Source organism: Oncorhynchus mykiss, chromosome 18 (assembly GCF_013265735.2).
Source record: "Oncorhynchus mykiss isolate Arlee chromosome 18, USDA_OmykA_1.1, whole genome shotgun sequence".
Lineage (NCBI taxonomy): Eukaryota > Metazoa > Chordata > Actinopteri > Salmoniformes > Salmonidae > Oncorhynchus > Oncorhynchus mykiss.
Window position 1 is genome coordinate 32,717,027 of NC_048582.1, and position 19,207 is coordinate 32,736,233.

General features: G+C 44.6%; 1 protein-coding gene across 2 annotated transcripts in view; it reads left to right on the forward strand.

Moving 5' to 3' along the window:
• The first annotated feature begins 3,322 nt into the window (after positions 1–3,322).
• The window catches only part of LOC110496032 (RNA binding motif, single stranded interacting protein), a 238,710-nt gene continuing 222,825 nt past the window's right edge, over positions 3,323–19,207 (forward strand). Inside the window, exons 1-2 of one of the 2 annotated variants that reach the window (XM_036952520.1) lie at positions 3,323–3,835; positions 4,040–4,407. In XM_036952520.1, the coding sequence (XP_036808415.1) occupies positions 4,333–4,407 (75 nt within the window). In that variant the 5' untranslated portion in view covers positions 3,323–3,835; positions 4,040–4,332. Of the gene's footprint in view, positions 4,408–19,207 lie in introns of both variants that reach the window. The other variant, XM_036952519.1, reaches the window with a different exon arrangement.

The window sequence follows — 19,207 nt, forward strand, 5'->3', positions numbered from 1 at the left end:
GAGGAACTCTAGAGCTCTGTTAAAGTCACCATCGGGTTCTTGGTCACCTCCCTGACCAAGGCCCTTCTCCCCCGATTGCTCAGTTTGGCCAGGCAGCCAGCTCTAGGAAGAGTCTTGGTGGTTCCAAACTTGTTCCATTTAACAATGATGGAGGCCACTGTATTCTTGGGGATCTTCAATGCTGCAGAAATGTTTGTTTTGGTACCCTTCCCCTCATGGCTTTGTTCATGTCTATGACATGCACTGTCAACTGTGGGACCTTATATAGACAGGTTTGTGTGACTTTCCAAATCATGTCCAATCAATTGAATTGACCACAGGTAGACTCCAATCAAGTTGTAGAAACATCACAAGGATGATGAATGGAAACAGGATGCACCTGAGCTCAATTTCAAGTCTCATAGCGAAGGGTCAGAATACTTATGTAAATCAGGTATTTCTGTTTTAAAATTTTTATAAATTTGCAAAAAAAATAGCATGTTTTCACTTTGTCATAATGGGGTATAGTGTGTAGATTGATGAGGAGCAAATAATAATTGAATACATTTTAGAACAAGGCTGTAATGTAACAAAATGTGGAAAAAGGAAAGGGGTCTGAATATTTTTTCTGAATTTCTGAATTGTGTGTGTGAGTTCCAGTGTGTGCATGTACACGCCTATGTGTGTGAATCAGGGTGGGGAACCTTAGCATTACAAGGAGAAAAAACACCATCCTTCCATCCCTGTTGATTTCTCCATGATGAAACAGCTGGCTTCATGTCACCCCTGTCCTCAAAGTGACGTCAGTCCACTGATTCATCCCAGAGCCCCTATCAGTTTCGATACAGAACTGGCCCGTCCACATTCATCTGCACTCTTCCTTTTTGCTGTGAGGGAATGAAATACAGAGCAGAATATTTGGATGAAAGTTGGGCCTTATTTGCATACCCACCCACATAAGCAGTCTTGAGCCATTCCCTTATAAAACGTCAACATTAGTCCAGGGTATCTGCCCTGTTCTAAGTAGGTCTTGAGTCTCAATTGAAGTCCCGAACCCCTTATGGCACTAAAAAATGAGTTAACTGTTAACGTGTCAATCTTGAATAGTTATTTGTGAAGGTATGCACCAAGGCAGTAGATATGACCACACAAAATGTCAGACTGCTCCCCCCCACCCCCACCCTCTATCTTTCTTTCTCTCCCTCTCCATCCCTCCATTCGGTGAGTAACCCTGCCCTGCCAGTCCGTCTGTCCTGGAGCTGTAATCTGCTAATCCACAATCGATATCTGCCTAATCTCTTTTCCACAGATAAAAGCGGCCTTTCTGATAATTATGTTTTCTTCCACACGCCACAGCCCTTCTCTCTCTCGCTGCTTTGTTTCTGTCTGTGGGATGTTTGTATTGATTCAGTTTGCCCACTAACCTGCATGCCTGCTGCCCACATTCATGACCATGTATTCTACTGTAAACCAAACTACATGAGTTGAATGAGGACACAAATTGCTATTAGAAATCAATGTGCAAAATGTGGCATAATTGAGCTGGGACCTATTTTTTAAGTGATGCACTGAAAATCGTTAATTTGGTCTGAAAACGTCAATGTTAAAGTTTAATGAGGGGAAAACACCCTCGTGGGTTTGGTGTGTCTGTGTAAATTTTCCCTCAGAAACGGTTGTATTGCTTGACATACTGTATCTATCTATATATGTTTGTGCCATTTAAAATGCTTTGCATAACACATTTGTTTTCATAAATAATGCTACAGTTCCATTTCTCACCCTGAAGTCAAGGATCATTTTGATAATTGAGATGGCTGAAAACTGAAGCCCAGGAATTAGTGGACTCATAGGTTGAGCCACAGTCTGTGTGTGCAGCTGACCAAAGAGCAGACCAAAGAGAAGAACCTTTACCATCCTGCTGCTGTCCATTGGACTCCACTGTCATGCTTATAGTCCTCCGTAGTGGGTAGAGCCTGGCCCTTGTAAACGCCACGATAGTGGGTTTGATTCCTTGGACCACCTGTACATAAAATATATACACGCATGCCTGTAAGTAGCTTTGGATAAAAGCGTCTGCTAAATGGCATATATTTAAGCAATCAGGCTGAGGGGGTGTGGTATATGGGTGTGACATTTATTTCACATTGGTAACCAGTTTATAAAATATACTATAAACTGGGTTGTTCAAGCCCTGAATTCTGTGGGCCAGTATACCACGGCTAAGGCTGTTCTTAGGCACGACGCAACGCAGATTATAGCATCTAACGGTGTCCGTTTGTAGCTGGTAGTATATATAGAGAGTGATTTTTCCCTCAAGCACTCTTTACCCCAACACCACGTGATGTCTCTCTGCTCTGAACGGCCACATACTCTGCACATCTGATGTGGGTGGAAAGTGTTCTCTATGTTGTCTTTTCATAGTGAGAAGAGCTTAATTGGTCAGGTAGAATGTTCTATGTTGGGAAACATTGCTCCCTATGTCGAGGCAAAGCACCCAGAGTGGCTATTTAGAAGGATCTTAAGTCACGTTTGTATTTGAATGTTTTTCAGTGCTGGTCTCTCATGGTTACACAGAAAAACAAGTCTGTCTGCTTGCATTTAACAAGCACAATACATTTGCAATTTGATTTGTTATGATGTATCATCATTTCTATATTTCTTAATTCCATTATTTTGCTTTTAGATGTGTGTATTGTTGTGAATTGTTAGATATTACTGCACTTTTGGAGCTAGTAACACAAGCATTTCACTACACTTGCAATAACATCTGCTAAATAGGTTTATGTGACCAATACAATTTTAATGAATTTGATTTGATTTCAATTATACAGGATGTTGATATACTGTCACTACGGACAGTCTTTTACTTCCAAGAGAAAAGTGAATGCTTGAAACATACCTTTTCAGACTTTACCAATGAACCCGGAAGAAAAACCTACCGTTATCTTATAGTTTTATAAAGATATGGAGTAATATTCAAGGTTACTGATTGGTTCAGAAGTCAAATCAGACCACATTGATGAAGGAGAGTTTGAACCGGGCGTTAGGTCCTTTGGCAGCCAGTAGGGGGAATCGACTCCACAAGCTACAGCCTGCCTGCCGTACCCCTCTCCCCGCTCCTTTCTCTGGCTGTGGAAATACTGCAGCCCCCTGGTCTATGTCTGGATCTCTTTCTTGCTCGGAGCCGACTCAAGTCCCTCCTACCGGCTGTGGAAGGAGGAGGCAGTCAGCTCACATTGCAGGACGAGCCCCCTTTACCGCCCTGTTACAGTGTGGAAGAGAGAGAGAGAGAGAGAGAGAGAGAGAGAGAGAGAGAGAGAGAGAGAGAGAGAGAGAGAGAGAGAGAGAGAGAGAGAGAGAGGCAGGCTGCTGGGAGGAGTGACTGAGAGCGAAGCAGGCAAGAAGAAACAAGGAACACATTTTAGAAGAGCAGGAAAAGGGAGGATCGCAGACAGGAGACTCTCTGGATTGTCTGTCTGTTGGGCACCTGGGACACTGTCATTGTGCTTCTCATTATATTTTTTTCTCTCTTTTCCTCTGAACCAGTGGACCGGTGGAGATTCCTTTTTTTCTTGGTGCCATATCAATTAGGAGCTGGGATTGTTTCTGTGTAATCTGCTTTTCTCTGGCTGAACTGTTACACACTGAGATTGCTCCTGCCTGATACTGACTCTTCCCAAAGTGTATCTGTTAGCACGCCGCTGAGGATATATCCTGTGTCCGACAGTACAACACAGAGCAGCTGGGATATCAGACTACAGAGGAGAGAGAGAAAGAGAGAGAGAGAGAGAGAGCTGTGAGAGAGAGCAGCCGATTGAGCGACAGAGTGTGAGAGAGGTTGAAGCCGAGGAGCGAGGTAAGCTATAGCAAGACAGCTTAAATAGAAAAGTGATCTATCTATCCTCCCCCTTTTCCTTGTCTTTCCTTTTCTCCTCTCCCACACTGTCCTGTGCCAGCAATTTGTTCGCAGGACTGCCTAAAGCCACTGCCACCTGCTCCTCCTCATCCTTCTCCTCTTCCTCCTCTACCTCTCTTCTCACGCGTTACTATCCGACACCAGCCAGTGAGGGACAGACAGGACACGCAGCAGCTTCCGTTTGTAACACTCCAGGAGATTTAACTAAAAGGCGTCGTCAGGCAGGATCTACCCCCACAGAGGCAACCCCTCTCCCCAGCCACTCTCTGTCAGACGAACCCTGCCTGCTCCGGAGGACCAGCAGTGATACAAGACACCAGTGTGGACGGGGGAAAAAAAGGGACCTACAGTCAGAGAGCCAAGCCCCAGTACTACTACCGCTCGTCCTCCGCCTCCGCGCAACCATTCCCTGCCACGGCGCTAAGGATTCCAGCTACATGGGCAAGCGATTGGAACAGCAACCAATGTACCCTCAGTACACATACTACTACCCCCACTACCTCCAGACCAAGGTAGGACACACATAACTTCAGTACCTTTAACCTCCCTTCCTCCCCCCATCCTCCTCCTCCCACCTCCCTCGTCAGTAAACTTTAAGCTCCCTCCCTCCCCCATCCTCCTCCTCCCCCCTCCCTCGTCAGTAAACTTTAACCTCCCTCCCTCCCATATCCCTACCCCAAACCCCCTTCCCTCCTCCATCCTCCTCACCCCCCCTCCGTCGCTCCTCCTGTCAAGCCGCTGAGTGGGGATGTGGTGTGATGGATGACTGGCCTTGGCCATGATGGTTTCATATGGCAAGTGGCTTGCTGGGGTTTGCATGTCTCTGTCACTTGGTGAGGGATCACAATGCTAGTTTGTCCGCCCTCGGTACGGCTAGTGGAGCTGTCCGGAAGGTTGATTAATTGAGGCTAACTGGATTGGAGTTTTATAGTGAGAACCACAATGGAAATAAGCCTACAGGCTTTATTGTGTTTTTAATGTATGTAATGTTGTCTACGGCTGGAGGAGCCTACCGCTTTCAATTATCTAACATGCTGACCAGACCGCTCGTGTGCCATTGCGTTTATGTTGATTTTGTCCAACCACACGATCAGGACACGCAGGTTGAAATATTGAATTGAACTCTGAACCAACTATATTAACTTGGGGACATGTCAAAAAGCATTAAACATTCATGGCAATTTAGCTAGCTAGCTTGCTGTTGCTACCTAATTTGTCCTGGGATAAAAACATTTGGTTGTTATTTTGCCTGAAATGCAGAAGCTCATCTACTCCGACAATTAGTCCACAGATAAAAGAGTAAACCGAATTAGTTTCTCGTCATCTCTCCTCTTTCAGGCTCTTCTTCTACTTTGGACTTGTTTACAGAAATATTATTTCAGTTATAATTCACTGTATCACAATTCCATTGGGTCAGAAATGTACATACACTAAGTTGACTGTGCCTTTAGACAGCTTGGAAAATTCCACACAATGATGTCATTGCTTTAGAAGCTTCTGATAGGCTAATTGACATAATTTGAGTCAATTGCAGGTGTACCTGTGGATGTATTTCAAGGCCTACCTTCAAACTCAGTGCCTCTTTGCTTGACATCATGGGAAAATCAAAAGAAATCAGCCAAGACCTAAGAAAAAAAATTGTAGACCTCAACACAAGTCTGGTTCATCATTGGGAGCAATATTCAAATGCCTGAAGGTACCACATTCATCTGTACAAACAATAGTATGCAAGTATAAACACCATGGGACCACACAGCCATACAGCCTCAGGAAGGAGATTCTGTCTCCTAGAGATGAATGTACTTTGGTGCGAAAAGTGCAAATCAATTCCAGAACAACAGCAAAGGACCTTGTGAAGATGCTGCAGGAAACAGGTACAAAAGTATCTATATCCACAGTAAAACGAGTCCTATATCAACATAACCTGAAAGGCTGCTCAGAAATGAAGAAGCCACTGCTCCAAAACCGCCATAAAAAAGCCAGACTAAGGTTTGTAACTGCACATGGGGACAAAGATCATACTTTTTGGAGAAATGTCCTCTGGTCTGATGAAACAAAAATAGAACTATTTGGCCATAATGACCATCGTTATGTTTGGAGGAAAAAGGGGGAGGCTTGCAAGAGCACAATCCCAACCGTGAAGCACAGGGGTGGCAGCATCATGATGTGGGGGTGCTTTGCTGCCGGAGGGACTGGTGCACTTCACAAAATAGATGGCATCATGAGGGGGGAAACTTATGTGGATATATTGAAGCAACATCTCAAGACATCAGTCAGGAAGTTAAATCTTGGTCGCAAATGGGTCTTCCAAATGGACAATGACCCCAAGCATACTTCAAAAGTTGTGGCAAAATTGCTTAAGGATAACAAAGTCAAGGTATTGGAGTGGCCATCACAAAGCCCTGACCTCAATCCTAAATTAAATTTGTGGGCAGAACTGAAAAAGCGTGTGCGAGCAAGGAGGCCTACCAACCTGACTCAGTTACACCAGCTCTGTCAGGAGGAATGGGCCAAAATTCACCCAACCTATTGTGGGAAGCTTGTGGAAGGCTACCCGAAACGTTTGACCCAAGTTAAACAATTGACAGGCAATGCTACCAAATACGAATTGAGTGTATGTAAACTTCAGACCTACTGGGAATGTGATGAAAGAAATAAAATTTCAAATAAATAATTCTCTCTAGTATTTATTCTGACATTTCACATTCTTAAAATAAAGTGGTGATCCTAACTGACCTAAGGCAGGGAATTTTTACAACGATTAAATGTCAGGAATTGTGAAAAACTGAGTTTAAATGTATTTGGCTAAGGTGTATGTAAACTTCCGACTTCAACTGTATATGCTCCTAAAAACCAATGAGGAGATGGGATTGGCAGGACTTGCACCGCGTCAAGCGTCACAAATAGAACCAAGTTGTATTTTAGCGCCTGACTACGCAGACACTCGTTGACGCACACGCGAGCAGTGTGTGTGCAATGATTAAATAACACGTTTGTGTACATTTATTTTTGCAGCACTCACGCACGCGTTGCGAGCAGTGTGGTCCGCATGTAATACATTCAATCAATCAACCAATGAGATTACTACCCACCAATATCTCCTACCTTTAGTAACACAATAAAAGCCGTATCTCCTATCCTGGCTCAGCAATGCCTTCATCATGATAACCGACATGTTGGCCAGCACGTAGGCTGACAGTAAACTGTCATCCGCCATGGCTGCCAACGTTTGCTCTAGCCGTTGTACGCATCACTAACTCTGGCGTGGAAACCTGGACTCTGGTTGGTGGCTGATGGGGGGACAGTCGAGAAGACTAGAAGTCCTCCGTCATCAATAAGATACACTAATGCAGATAAAGTATTTTGTCATCTTCCCCCCCCCCCCCCCCCCCCCCCCCATTGTGAAGAGCTGCTGAGGTAGCTAACTAGAGGATACTAGAGGAGAATATCCCCACCTGGTAGCCCACTGGTTTCTCTTCTGATTTATGGTTTAATACATTTGTGCTGCTGCCATATGGTTTCCCTCTCACCCTGCCCCCTCCCCTCTCTATCCCTCTTTCTTCCACCTCTCCCTCCCTCTTTTTCTCTGTCATATCTCAGAGGAGCTCATCTCAGGTCTGTCATTCAGGAGTATGCTCTGTTAAGTTCATGTTTTAAGTATCCCTATATTTCTGTCACTACGGTGCCGTCACTGTTATTAGTACGCCTGGTGGTAGTCTCACTGTTGATGGACCTGGTCTGAGTGCAATGGCAACCATGTTTTGTGAAAATATGGTGTAGTAAACGTTGTTAACTAGTGACTCCCCTCCCAGCTTCGGATGTTTTCACTCACGAGACTCCCAGTTAGATAGCCAATGTTCCTTTTTTCCCAAAATATTATTTTTGTAGGCGAAATAGCTCCGTTTGTTCTTCACGTTTGGCTGAGAAATCGATCGGAAATTGCAATCACGAAAACGCCGAAAAATATTCCAAATTAGCTCCATAATATCAACAGAAACATGGCAAACGTTGTTTAGAATCAATCCTCAAGGTGTTTTTCAAATATCTATTCAATAATATATCCACCGGGACAATTGGTTTTTCAGTAGGACCGATTGGAAAAATGGCTACCTCTGTATTTTACGCGAGAATCACTCTGAGAGCCATCAGGTGACCACTTACACAATGTAGCCGCTTACGGGTATTCTTCATCATAAATGCGTAAAACTACGTCACAATGCTGTAGACACCTTGGGGAATACGTAGAAAAATTAATCTGGTTGATAGCCCATTCACTGCTCAATAGGGACGCATTGGAACGCAGAGCTTTCAAAACATGAGGCACTTCCGGATTGGATTTTTCTCAGGCTTTCGCCTGCAATATCAGTTCTGTTATACTCACAGACAATATTTTTACAGTTTTAGAGTGTTTTCTATCCTAAGCTGTCAATTATATGCATATTCTAGCATCTTGTCCTGACAAAATATCCCGTTTACTATGGGAATGTTATTTTTCCAAAAACGAAAATACTGCCCGCTAGTCACAACAGGTTATTAAACTGGAACCTAGTTGTTGTGTCATTTTAAGTTAACATGCCCCTCATCCCTCCTTTCCTTCCTCTGTCCCTCCCTCCCCACTCCACTGCAACATCCCCCCACCCCTCTTTATCGTCACCCCCTACTCAAGGTCAGCGCAAACAGGATCTTGCCTCCGTCAGCGATTGATGTATACTTGAGTGCGATATCCATGTCATGCAAACTCGTCCACCCAACAGCTGCGAGCAAGCCAAATAGCAGGGAATTTTCCAAGAAAGGGTTTCATTTTCCTGGCTCGTTACTCCAGCTAGTGCCAATTAGTGGTATGTATACCCTATGTACACTACCGTTCAAAAGTCTGGGGTCACTTAGAAATGTCAACAGTGAAGAGTCTCCTCTTGAGATTGGTGTTTTGCGGGTACTATTTAATGAAGCTGCCAGTTGAGGTCTTGTGAGGCATCTGTTTCTCAAACTAGACACTCTAATGTACTTGTCCTCTTGCTCAGAAGTGCACTGGGGCCTCCCACTCCTCTTTCTATTCTGGTTAGGGCTAGTTTGCGCTGTTCTGTGAAGGGAGTAGTACACAGCGTTGTAGGAGATTTTCAGTTTCTTGGCAATTTCTCGCATGGAATCGCCTTCATTTCTCAGAACAAGAATAGACTGACGAGTTTCAGAAGAAAGTGCTTTGTTTCTGGCCATTTTGAGCCTGTAATCGAACCCACAAATGCTGATGCTCCAGATACTCAACTAGTCTAAAGAAGGACAGTTTTATTGCTTCTTTAATCGGGACAACAGTTTTCAGCTGTTCTAACATAATTGCAAAAGGGTTTTCTAATGATCAATTAGCCTTTTAAAATGATAAACTTGGATTAGCTAACACAATGTGTCATTGGAACACAGGAGTGATGGTTGCTGATAATGGGCCTCTGTACGGCTATGTAGATATTCCATAAAAAATCAGCAGTTTCCAGCTTCAATAGTCATTTACAACATTAACAATGTCTACACTGTATTTCTGATCAATTTGATGTTATTTTAATGGACAGAAAATGTGCTTTTCTTTCAAAAACAAATACATTTCCAAGTGACTCCAAAGTTTTGAACGGTAGTGTATGTATGGGACTGTGACCAGGGCCAGTGATGTGAGAGCAGAGGGCTCTCTGTCTCTTTGACGGAGAGTGCAGGGAGGTAGAGCTGCTATCCCATTAATTATCATTGATTGGTAGAGTAGAGGAGAGGGCCTTGGCAGTTAGGTGGGCAGGTTGGGCCCCAGCATCAGATGGCAGCCGCTTGGCCTCACAGGCAGGACGCCTGAATTAAGCTTCCGTCTGCAGTCATCCATGTCCGTCTGTTAATCTTCATTTCAGCATGCTCTTGATATGGCCTCATTCTCCCAAACGATCATAAATAACTGCAAGTGATGATGAGGGGGGTAGGGATTCTAGAGAACGTAACTCATACCAAGTTGTCCTTTCCGACTCCATTTTATGACGCATATCTGCAATACTTCTCTGTCCGCCGAGGAATATATAGAATCTACAGAACATCTGGGTTCTATTAGGATGAAAAGCATATTAAGAGTTAAACACTGTCTTACGCCTTCTTTGTACGACAGGATTTCATAGTCGAAAAGGTGATTTCAATCTCCATGAAATGTCTCATATCTCCGCATATAATTCAGTGGACCCGCTACTGTTCGATGAGCACATTCCAGTTGACGGCGAGGATTAACATGTACAACTCAGAAATTAGATGAAACAATAACATTTTGGCCCTCTATTGATTAGTGCAGTGGAGCGTAGCATGCGCTTCTCTTGAACAAGATTATTGATTCCTGAAAGAGCATTTTTGTGGCATGTTTTATAAGGGGCGACGGTGAAGGGAGCCTGCAGGACAGTGCGTTGATAAGGGAATCGTTTAAAGGCTGGTTTCTATTCCCATCCGGCTCTATGAATGAACGGAAGCACCACTGAATCTCTCTCAGATACTGTACGATACTTTTTGGATCATAGTGACTAGGATTTCCCTGAATTTTCTGTAGTTGAGTATTTGTTTGATTTGAATCATAAGTGAATGATAGATATTTCACAAATGAGGAAATTACAGTAAATGTATGTCCCCTGAACAATTAAGCCTCACAGATCAATTATGTCATTTAATGATAGTTATTATGGGTAATGTGTGCATTTCATCCAATAGCTATGTCTGTTGGCAACGTTCTGCATGCCTTGGCATGTCTCATGATGATCCTTATCAACTTGAAGTGACAGCTATTTTTGTTTGCGCCTGAAAAAAATTCCAGTTCCAAGTACAAGTTGCGGAAGATCAAGATAACGTCACAGTAGATATATTTGAATGTATTTTTTTTTTTAGCCCATGGGAAATCCCTTTTCAATCCATTTCCTTTCGATGAATTGCCTTGCTAATGCAGAGAAAGTCATCATCTTCGGTATAGGCTACAGTAGTCACCTGCATTACAGTAGTCTACTGTAATCTACCGTATTACTATGACACGTCAATCAAGAGATCCGACAGACAGGCAGAGACACACACACACACACACGGTCAGCGTTACAGTCACGCTAGTAGAGCATACAGAGAGAACCCGAGAATGCTGAGGAGCAGACACAGAGATAGACACAGGCTAATATGGGCTCCCGAGTAGCGCAGCGGTCTAAACGAAATGAAATGAAAATCAAATTTCATTAGTTGCATGTGCCGAATACGACAACCTTACAGTGAAATGCTTACTTACGAGCCTCCAACCAACAATGCAGTTTCCAAAAATATGGGCAAGAATAAGAGAAAATAGTAACAAGTAATTAAAGAGCAGCAGTAAAACAACAATAGCGAGACTATTTACAGGGGGGTACCGGTACAGAGTCAATGTGAGGGGGCACCGGTTAGTTGAAGTAGTATGTACATGTAGGTAGAGTTATTGAAGTGACTATGCATAGATGACAACAACAGAGAATATCAGTGGTGTAAATAGGGGGAGAGGGGTGGGGGTCAATGCAAATAGTCTGGGTAGCCATTTGATTAGATGTTCAGGAGTCTTATGGCTTGGGGGTAGAAGCTGTTAAGAAGCCTCTTGAACCTAGACTTGGCGCTCCGGTACCACTTGTCGTGCGGTAGCAGAGAGAACAGTCTATGACTAGGGTGGCTGGAGTCTTTGCCAGTTTTTAGGGCCTTCTTCTGACACCGCCTGGTAGGAAGCTTGGCCCCAGTGATGTACTTGGCCATTCGTACTAACCTCTGTAGTGCCTTGCGGTCGGAGTCCGAGCAGTTGCCATACCAGGCAGTGATGCAACTGGTCAGGATGCTCGATGGTGCAGCTGTAGAACATTTTGAGGATCTGAGGACCCATGCCAAATCTTTTCTCCTGAGGGTGAATAGGTTTTGTTGTGCCCTCTTCACGACTGTCTTGGTGTGCTTGGACCATGTTAGTTTGCTGGTGATGTGATCCCTGGTCTAAGGCACTGCATCTCAGTCCTAGAGGCATCACTACAGACCCTGGTTTGAATGCAGGCTGTATCACAACCGGCCGTGATTGGGAGTCCCATTGGGCGGCTCACAATTGGCCCAGCGTCGTCCGGGTAGGCCAAGTAAGGCCATCAATGTAAATAAGAATTTGTTCTTAAAACTGACTTTTGACTTAAATAAAGGTTAAATAAAAAAAATATTAAAAAAAATATCCAGGGCCTTAAGTAAACACCAATCAATGGAGCCCATTGAGTGGCTCTATGCCTGTGTCTGTCTGGACCTTGGGCTCCATTCATACTCTCTCTGATTCCTTATAGTGGGAGGGTGGGGGTGGGAGATGGGGGCCAGAGGGAGGGATAGAGGGAGGGGCCGGTTAAAAGCAAGGAAAAGGGTTTGGTTACATTACACGGGGGAAGCCATTGTGCTGCAGAAATAACAACAGGCCCATCTAAATCCTGCTGCTTTCAAGCCTGTCTAAGAGCCGTTGGCTGGCCAGTTCTATATCCCCATTCTGGGTGTAGCCTTTCAGTGTAGCCTCATCAAAGGCAGAGGAAATCATGAGCTCTACGCTTTTTTGTTCAATTGAGTTTTAATGGTGGATATGCTGTGAAACTAGGCTAGGAACCTACACTATACAGTGCATTCTGAAAGTTTTCAGACCCTTTCACTTTTTCCACATTTTGTTACAGCCTTATTCTTAAATTGATTACATTTTTGCAAATGTACTACAAAATAATAAACTGAAATATCACATTTACATAAATATTCAGACCCTTTACTCAGTACTTTGTTGAAGCACCTTTGGCAGAGATTACAGCCTCAAGTCTTCTTGGGTATTAAGCTAAAAGCTTGGAACACCTGTATTTGGGGAGTTTCTTCATTCTTCTCTGCAAATCCTCTCAAGCTTTGTCAGGTTGGATGGGGAGCGTTGCTGCACAGCTATTATAATGGTGTCTCCAGAGATGTCCGGGCTCTGCCTGGGCCACTCAAGGACATTCAGAGACTTGTCCCTAAGCCACTCCTGCATTGTCTTGGCTGTGTGATTAGGGTCATTGTCCTGTTGAATGGTGAACCTTCGCCCCAGTCTGAGGTCCTGAGAACTCTGGAGCACGTTTTCATCAAGGATCTCTCTGTACTTTGCTATGTTCATCTTTCCCTCAATTCTGACAAGTCTCACAGTGAAAATTATGCTGCCATCACCATGTTTCACCGTAGGGATGGTGCCAGGTTTCCTCCAGACGTGACGCTTGGCATTCAGGCCGAAGACTTCAGTCTTGGTTTCATCAGACCATAAAATCTTGTTTCTCATGGTCTGAGAGTCCTTTAGGTGCCTTTTGGCAAACTCCAAGTGGGCTGTCATGTGCCTTTTACTGAGGAGTGGCCACTCTACAATAAAGGCCTGATTGGTGGAGTGCTGCAGAGATTGTTGTCCTTCTGGAAGGTTCTACCATTTCCACCGAGGAACTCTAGAGCTCTGTCAAAGTGACTATTGGGTTCTTGGTCACCTCCCTGACCAAGGCCCTTCTCCCCCGATTGCTCAGTTTGGCCGGGCGGCCAGCTCTAGAAAGAGTCTTGGTGGTTCCAAACTTTTTCCATTTAAGAATGATGGAGGCCACTGTATTCTTGGGGACCTTCAATGCTGCAGACATTTTTTGGTTCCCTTCCCCAGATCTGTGCCTCAACACAATCCTGTCTCGGAGCTCTGACATGCACTGTCAACTGTGGGACCTTATACTGTATAGGCAGGTGTGTGCCTTTCCAAATCATGTCCAATTAATTGAATTTACCACAATCAAGTTGTAGAAACATTTCAAGGATGATCAATGGAAACAGTGTGCCCCTGAGCTTAATTTTGAGAAAGGGTCTGAATACTTATGTAAATAAGGTATTTCTGTTTTAATTGTTAATAAATTAGCACAATAGAAAAACTGTTTTCACTTTGTCATTATGGGGTATTGTGTGTAGCTTGTGAGAAAAAATAATAATTTAATCAATTTTAGAATAAGGCTGTAAATTTCTGCCCTGCTTCAGCTGCCCCTGTCAAGTGTAAGTGCTGTTATTGTGAAGTGGAAACGTCTCGGATCAACAACGTCTCAGCCGCAAAGTGGTAGGCCACACAAGCTCACAGAATGGGAACCCCAAGTGCTGAGGCACGTAGTGTGTAAAAATCGTCTGTCCTCGATCACAACACTCACTACCGAGTTCCAAATTGCCTCTGGAAGCAACATCAGCACAATAACTATTCGTCGGGAGCTTCATGAAATGGGTTTCCATGGCTGAGCAGCCACACACAAGCCTAATATCACCATGCGCAATGCAAGCGTATGCTGGAGTGGTATAAACCTCGCCGCAATTTGATTCTGGAGCAGTGGAAACACGTTCTCTGGAGGGATGAATCACGCTTCATCTGGCAGTCCGACGGACAAATCTGGGTTTGGCGGATGTCAGGAGAACGCTACCTGCCCGAATGCATAGTGCCAACTCCCAAGTTTGGTGGAGGAGGAATAATGGTCTGGGGCTGTTTTTCATTGTTCGGGCTAGACCCTTTAGTTCCTGCGAAGTGAAGTCTTAACACTGCAGCATACAATGGCATTTTAGAAGATTCTGTGCTTCCAACTTTGTGGCAACAGTTTGGGGAAAGCCCTTTCCTGTTCCAGCATGACAATGCCACTGTGCACAAAGCGAGGTCCATACAGAAATGGTTTGTCGAGATCAGTGTGGAAGAACTTGACTGGTTCTAAGCCCTGACCTCAACCCCACCGAACACCTAAATTGGAACGCCGACTACGAGCCAGGCCTAACCGCCCAACATCAGTCCCTGACCTCACTAATGCTCTTGTGGCTGAATGGAAGTCCCTGCAGCAATGTTCCAACATCTAGTGGAGGATATTATATTTACTGTTCTCAGGCTATATGCCTATTATTCACATGACACAACATTTTCATATAACAAAGCATCATACAACACAATTAGTCATTTCTAGACACAATTCTTAATATGTGCTTCAAGAATGACTGAACGAAATCACTTGCCGAGGCAGTGCTGTTGAAATCCTTGCATGAAGCTCATTTAGTCACTTAACAATAAAGGTTGGCAGCAGCCTCTCAACTAGCTCCCTCTCTCCCTTGTTTTCCCTCCCCTAGCTCGCCACCACAATCTAGGGGCTTTTTGATCATTAATCAACCCACGCCCACACCTCTGTTTTTTTTTTTTTTATCTGCCTGAGCCTGTTATCTCGCCATACAATCCCTCTACATGTAGCTGTCACTCAGTGGAGTGGATATTTTCATTTATCTACTCGTGTGCTGTACATAACACAGCGCTTGGGCACTGTGGCCTCCTTCTCATTCATCAACTGACAGCTTGGCCCCTATCTACACACATATATTAGTCTACACTGTACCCGCCGCCACCGCCTCCTCATAAGCACTGAGCGAGCTACAGAGTCCTGCCCCTTACGCACTCACGTCCGTATCTCATTACGACTGCTTTGTGTGAGTGTGTTCAGCCTTTTGACGTTCAAAATGAATTATATCGGAGAGAAGGGAAAAAAAACGGGGGAAATTAGATTGCATCTTCCCTTTTCTCTTTTCCGATTTTCTCTAGTTCATCGCGCAGAGCCATAACTATCACACGGGACTCAGGGACTTGACTTGGATTTACCGTCAAGTGTATTTAGCTGTAAATGTAACTGTAGCACAGTGAATGTATGCATAGTGTATCCTGCACACCCTGCATGGCTTATGACCACAGATGCTCCGTGGCTGTGAGCTTGTGAGTGAAGGGTTATGAGTGAGTGCTGCTGGCGATGGTGTCAGTGTGACCTCAGGGAGCCCTGGTCACCGTGTTCTCCGTCCCCGGCCATCTGGAGCCACAGGCAGCTCTGCTCTGCTCTACAGAGGGAAGCTAGGCTGCTGGTTCTGCACGGGTGCCAGGTGCCGGAGTATAGCAGAGTCCTACAGCACTACAGTGAAGTGGAGTGGGCTCAGGGATGCCCAATGGAGCCCTACTATGGATTCCTTTGTTTCCTGGTCTTGCGTTTCTGCAAGTGCACGCTCTATTTTTTGTCTTTGTCTTCGAAGCTGTCCCTCCCTCTCTCTTTTTTTGCCTTTTGATTTTACCCTCTCTCCATCCTTTTCTCTCTTTCATTTCCCTTCATTTTCTGTATAACTCCCTCTCTCCTGGAGCCCTCGCTGACTCCTGTGTAGGATGGCAGGAGTGGCGGTAGGGGGCACCTCCTGTAAACGCCCCTTTTTACATTCACTTACGGACATTAACATCAGAGAAGTAGGACACGAACAGAATTAGCTGCAAGGCAGGCGAACCAGGAGCCTTTTTTTCTGAACCGCGTAACTGCAATTCCGAGGGTACGAGATAGCATCACGCTTCAGCCCATGCTGGAAGGACAGGGCGGAGCAGGCAGAATGAGAAAGCCTGCTATGAGTGCCGCTCTCTGTTACCAGGCACATATCCCTCTGAGCGAGGTTAGGCAGCAGCTATGGGGTTGAGGGTTTTAGCTACCGCTGGAAGAGACTGACAGGATGCTAGTGAAGGGGTGTGTTGTTCTACTGTAACCGTAGCCCTGGCTGTCTATCTGCTGTGTCTGGCCTGCCTCTGCTCTGGCATCCGGCTTCAGGACGGAAAGAAAAGGTCTCACGGCGTCGCGCGGTGCTCACTCACACGGCGCTAGCCGGGGGTAATTGCTCCTGCATTTTTAAAGAAGGGCTGGCGTTTGAAGAATCCAACGGTTCCCCTGCTTTTTACTTACTGGAGAAAGGCTGTTAGTTTGCATGTCCGGGAGTCTGTGAGAGTAAGAGGCTTGTCTCTGTGTTCATACTCAAGGAGAGATAATCATCAGCCTATATTAGCCATTTTCTGAGGGACATGGCTGTCCCAGCACTCCTTATGGGTTCAGCTTATTATAGGGTTATATTCTAGTCTGAGCTATACCAGCCGTCTATGTTACGATGAACAGAGGAAGCCTAATGACATCAAAACAGAGAGCAGAGCTTCCCTCTCAAAATGTGCCTCTGTTTTAAGAGAAGACAGCCTGGAGTAATAACAGAAACAGAGTTAAGAGTTTCTGGAAATTGTTACAAATCTGAGTCTCACTTAAAGTTACTACAAAGTTCAAGTGGAGAGTCTTTCTGGATTGATATTCTGGGAAACGTACCAAGGTTTGCATGTTGGAGTAAGTCGGTAAGAGTCTGGGAAAAGTACCAGCCGAAAGTTTCTACTAACAGTTTCATTTTTCATTATGTGATTTCATCCCCCTAATAGTGACATCATAGTTTGACAGTACAAATCCTTTGGTGGTGCACATCTCACTCTGTGGAATTAGCATTTTATTTCCATTCTAGCCACAAACTAATGACCTAGTGTCTCTAATCAGATCTGCAGACATGAAGATGGAGGGAGATTCGAGCCACAGGCATGCAAATGGTGGTGTAGTCTTACCAAAGAGGCCCAGCCTGGCCTTTGAAACATGTGTAAACCCTAACATTTACCTTACAGAGCTACATTAGCAATGGCAATCTCAATGAAAATACCATGTCACAACTAGCTTGAAAAATGGCTGTGGAAAAAGCCAATTCTGCCATGAAGGAGGGTAAGCAAATAGTCATGAGGGCTTGAATAGCTGCCAGGAGTGTTGGATGGCTTTAACTAAACCACAATGAGTTCCTATACAAACAGATATACGGGCACCAATTTGGTGTGGCAGATGAACCTTTTCAAGCTTTTGCTCGAACAGGGATTACCAAATGCAAACAGTCCATTCTCGGGGCTCTATTCGGGTTAAATGACTCAAGCCGCCCTTGTATTTTTTTGTCTGAGTGATTATTTTGGCAGACCTTCAGAATGCCCTAACCCCTCCCCAATGCCATGGCTTGGGAGTATTAGCCAGCTCGTGGAAAAACACAGAGTGGGACAGGTAGGCGGCATGAATTAGATTGCAAGGACACCAGTGTAGGACGAGGGCGAGCCAAGTCGTCACGCAGCAGTAGGATGAATGGAAAGTAAGTGAACGCCGTTGGCATTATAGAGCTGAATAGGATTAAAGATGATTATTCTTCACCAGTAATTAGTAGCACATAAACAGCCGTCGGCAACAGAATTAAAATGTGGCATTATGATGTGTGTTCTCCATACAAGATGTCTCTTATTGCGCTTTTCAACAGTTAATCACTCTGCTTCGCAGGCAGCCGCATATTCTCGGGGTAAAGGTTACATTTTGTAACAGATGACTGCATGTGACTGACTTGCATGGTTCATGCTTTGATGTACAACACCAGTTTCTCCTGCACAATCTGCACTGGTGCGTACAATATCTCCCGTCTCTTTGCCTCGCATAAATTATTAAGGTCACCCACATGTTCTGGAGAGAAGAGGATAGAGACGTCGCATACCGTGAATCAACGGCTTAATGCCTCGTGTCTGTGAGAGAGAGACAAACCTTATTCAGCATGAAAGGTTGACACGACAGGTTGTCACGTGTGCTCTCTCTCCGGCGTCTAGGTCACCAGGCTGCTCGTTATGGTGCACACCTGTCACCATCGTTACGCTCACCTGCGCGTCATCAGACTCCATCACTTCCCTGATTACCTTCCCTATATATGTCACTCCATTTGGTTCCTTTTCCAAGTGTCATTGTTTCTGTTTTTTGTCTGTGCGTTGTTCGTGTTTCTTGTTTGTTCATTTGTTTATTAAATTATGCACTCCCTGAACTTGCTTCCTGACTCCCAGCACACACGTTATAAACAGTTAGAGTTGGGAATAAAAATGTAGCCTACAAAATGCAAATGTTCATTTTTGAATACTTGCTGTGGAAGTGAGGATGAAGTCTAATTGTTTTTCATATATTTTGAGTCCTTGGGCTTTTTTAGAAGACATGGGTAAGAATTCGCTGTCGCTTCCCCCTCTCTCATTAGCTTTTTTGAGGACTGGTATCCATTATTTATCGCCTAGCCCCAAAACAGCAGCTGCATGCTTGTGTAATTGACGTATGTTCTGCTTTTGCAAGCATATTGGGAAGAATGATTCTGTATAGAGATTTACATCAGGCTTACGAGGAGGACACACTGCAACAGACATCTCCAGAACGTGTTTTTTTAACTGATCCAAAAAAAAGTTCCCAACTCAGATAACTTGAACTTTGGGCCGCACCGGGCCAATTAACCACAATGGCATCTTGCCTAGTATCTGCGGATGCTCCGGCGTAACTACTGTAACCGTCAAAGCCTTTAGAATTCAGCCGATGAAGCAATACAGCCTCGCTCGTATAGATAGAGCTGCCGTCTGCTCCATTCAGTGCA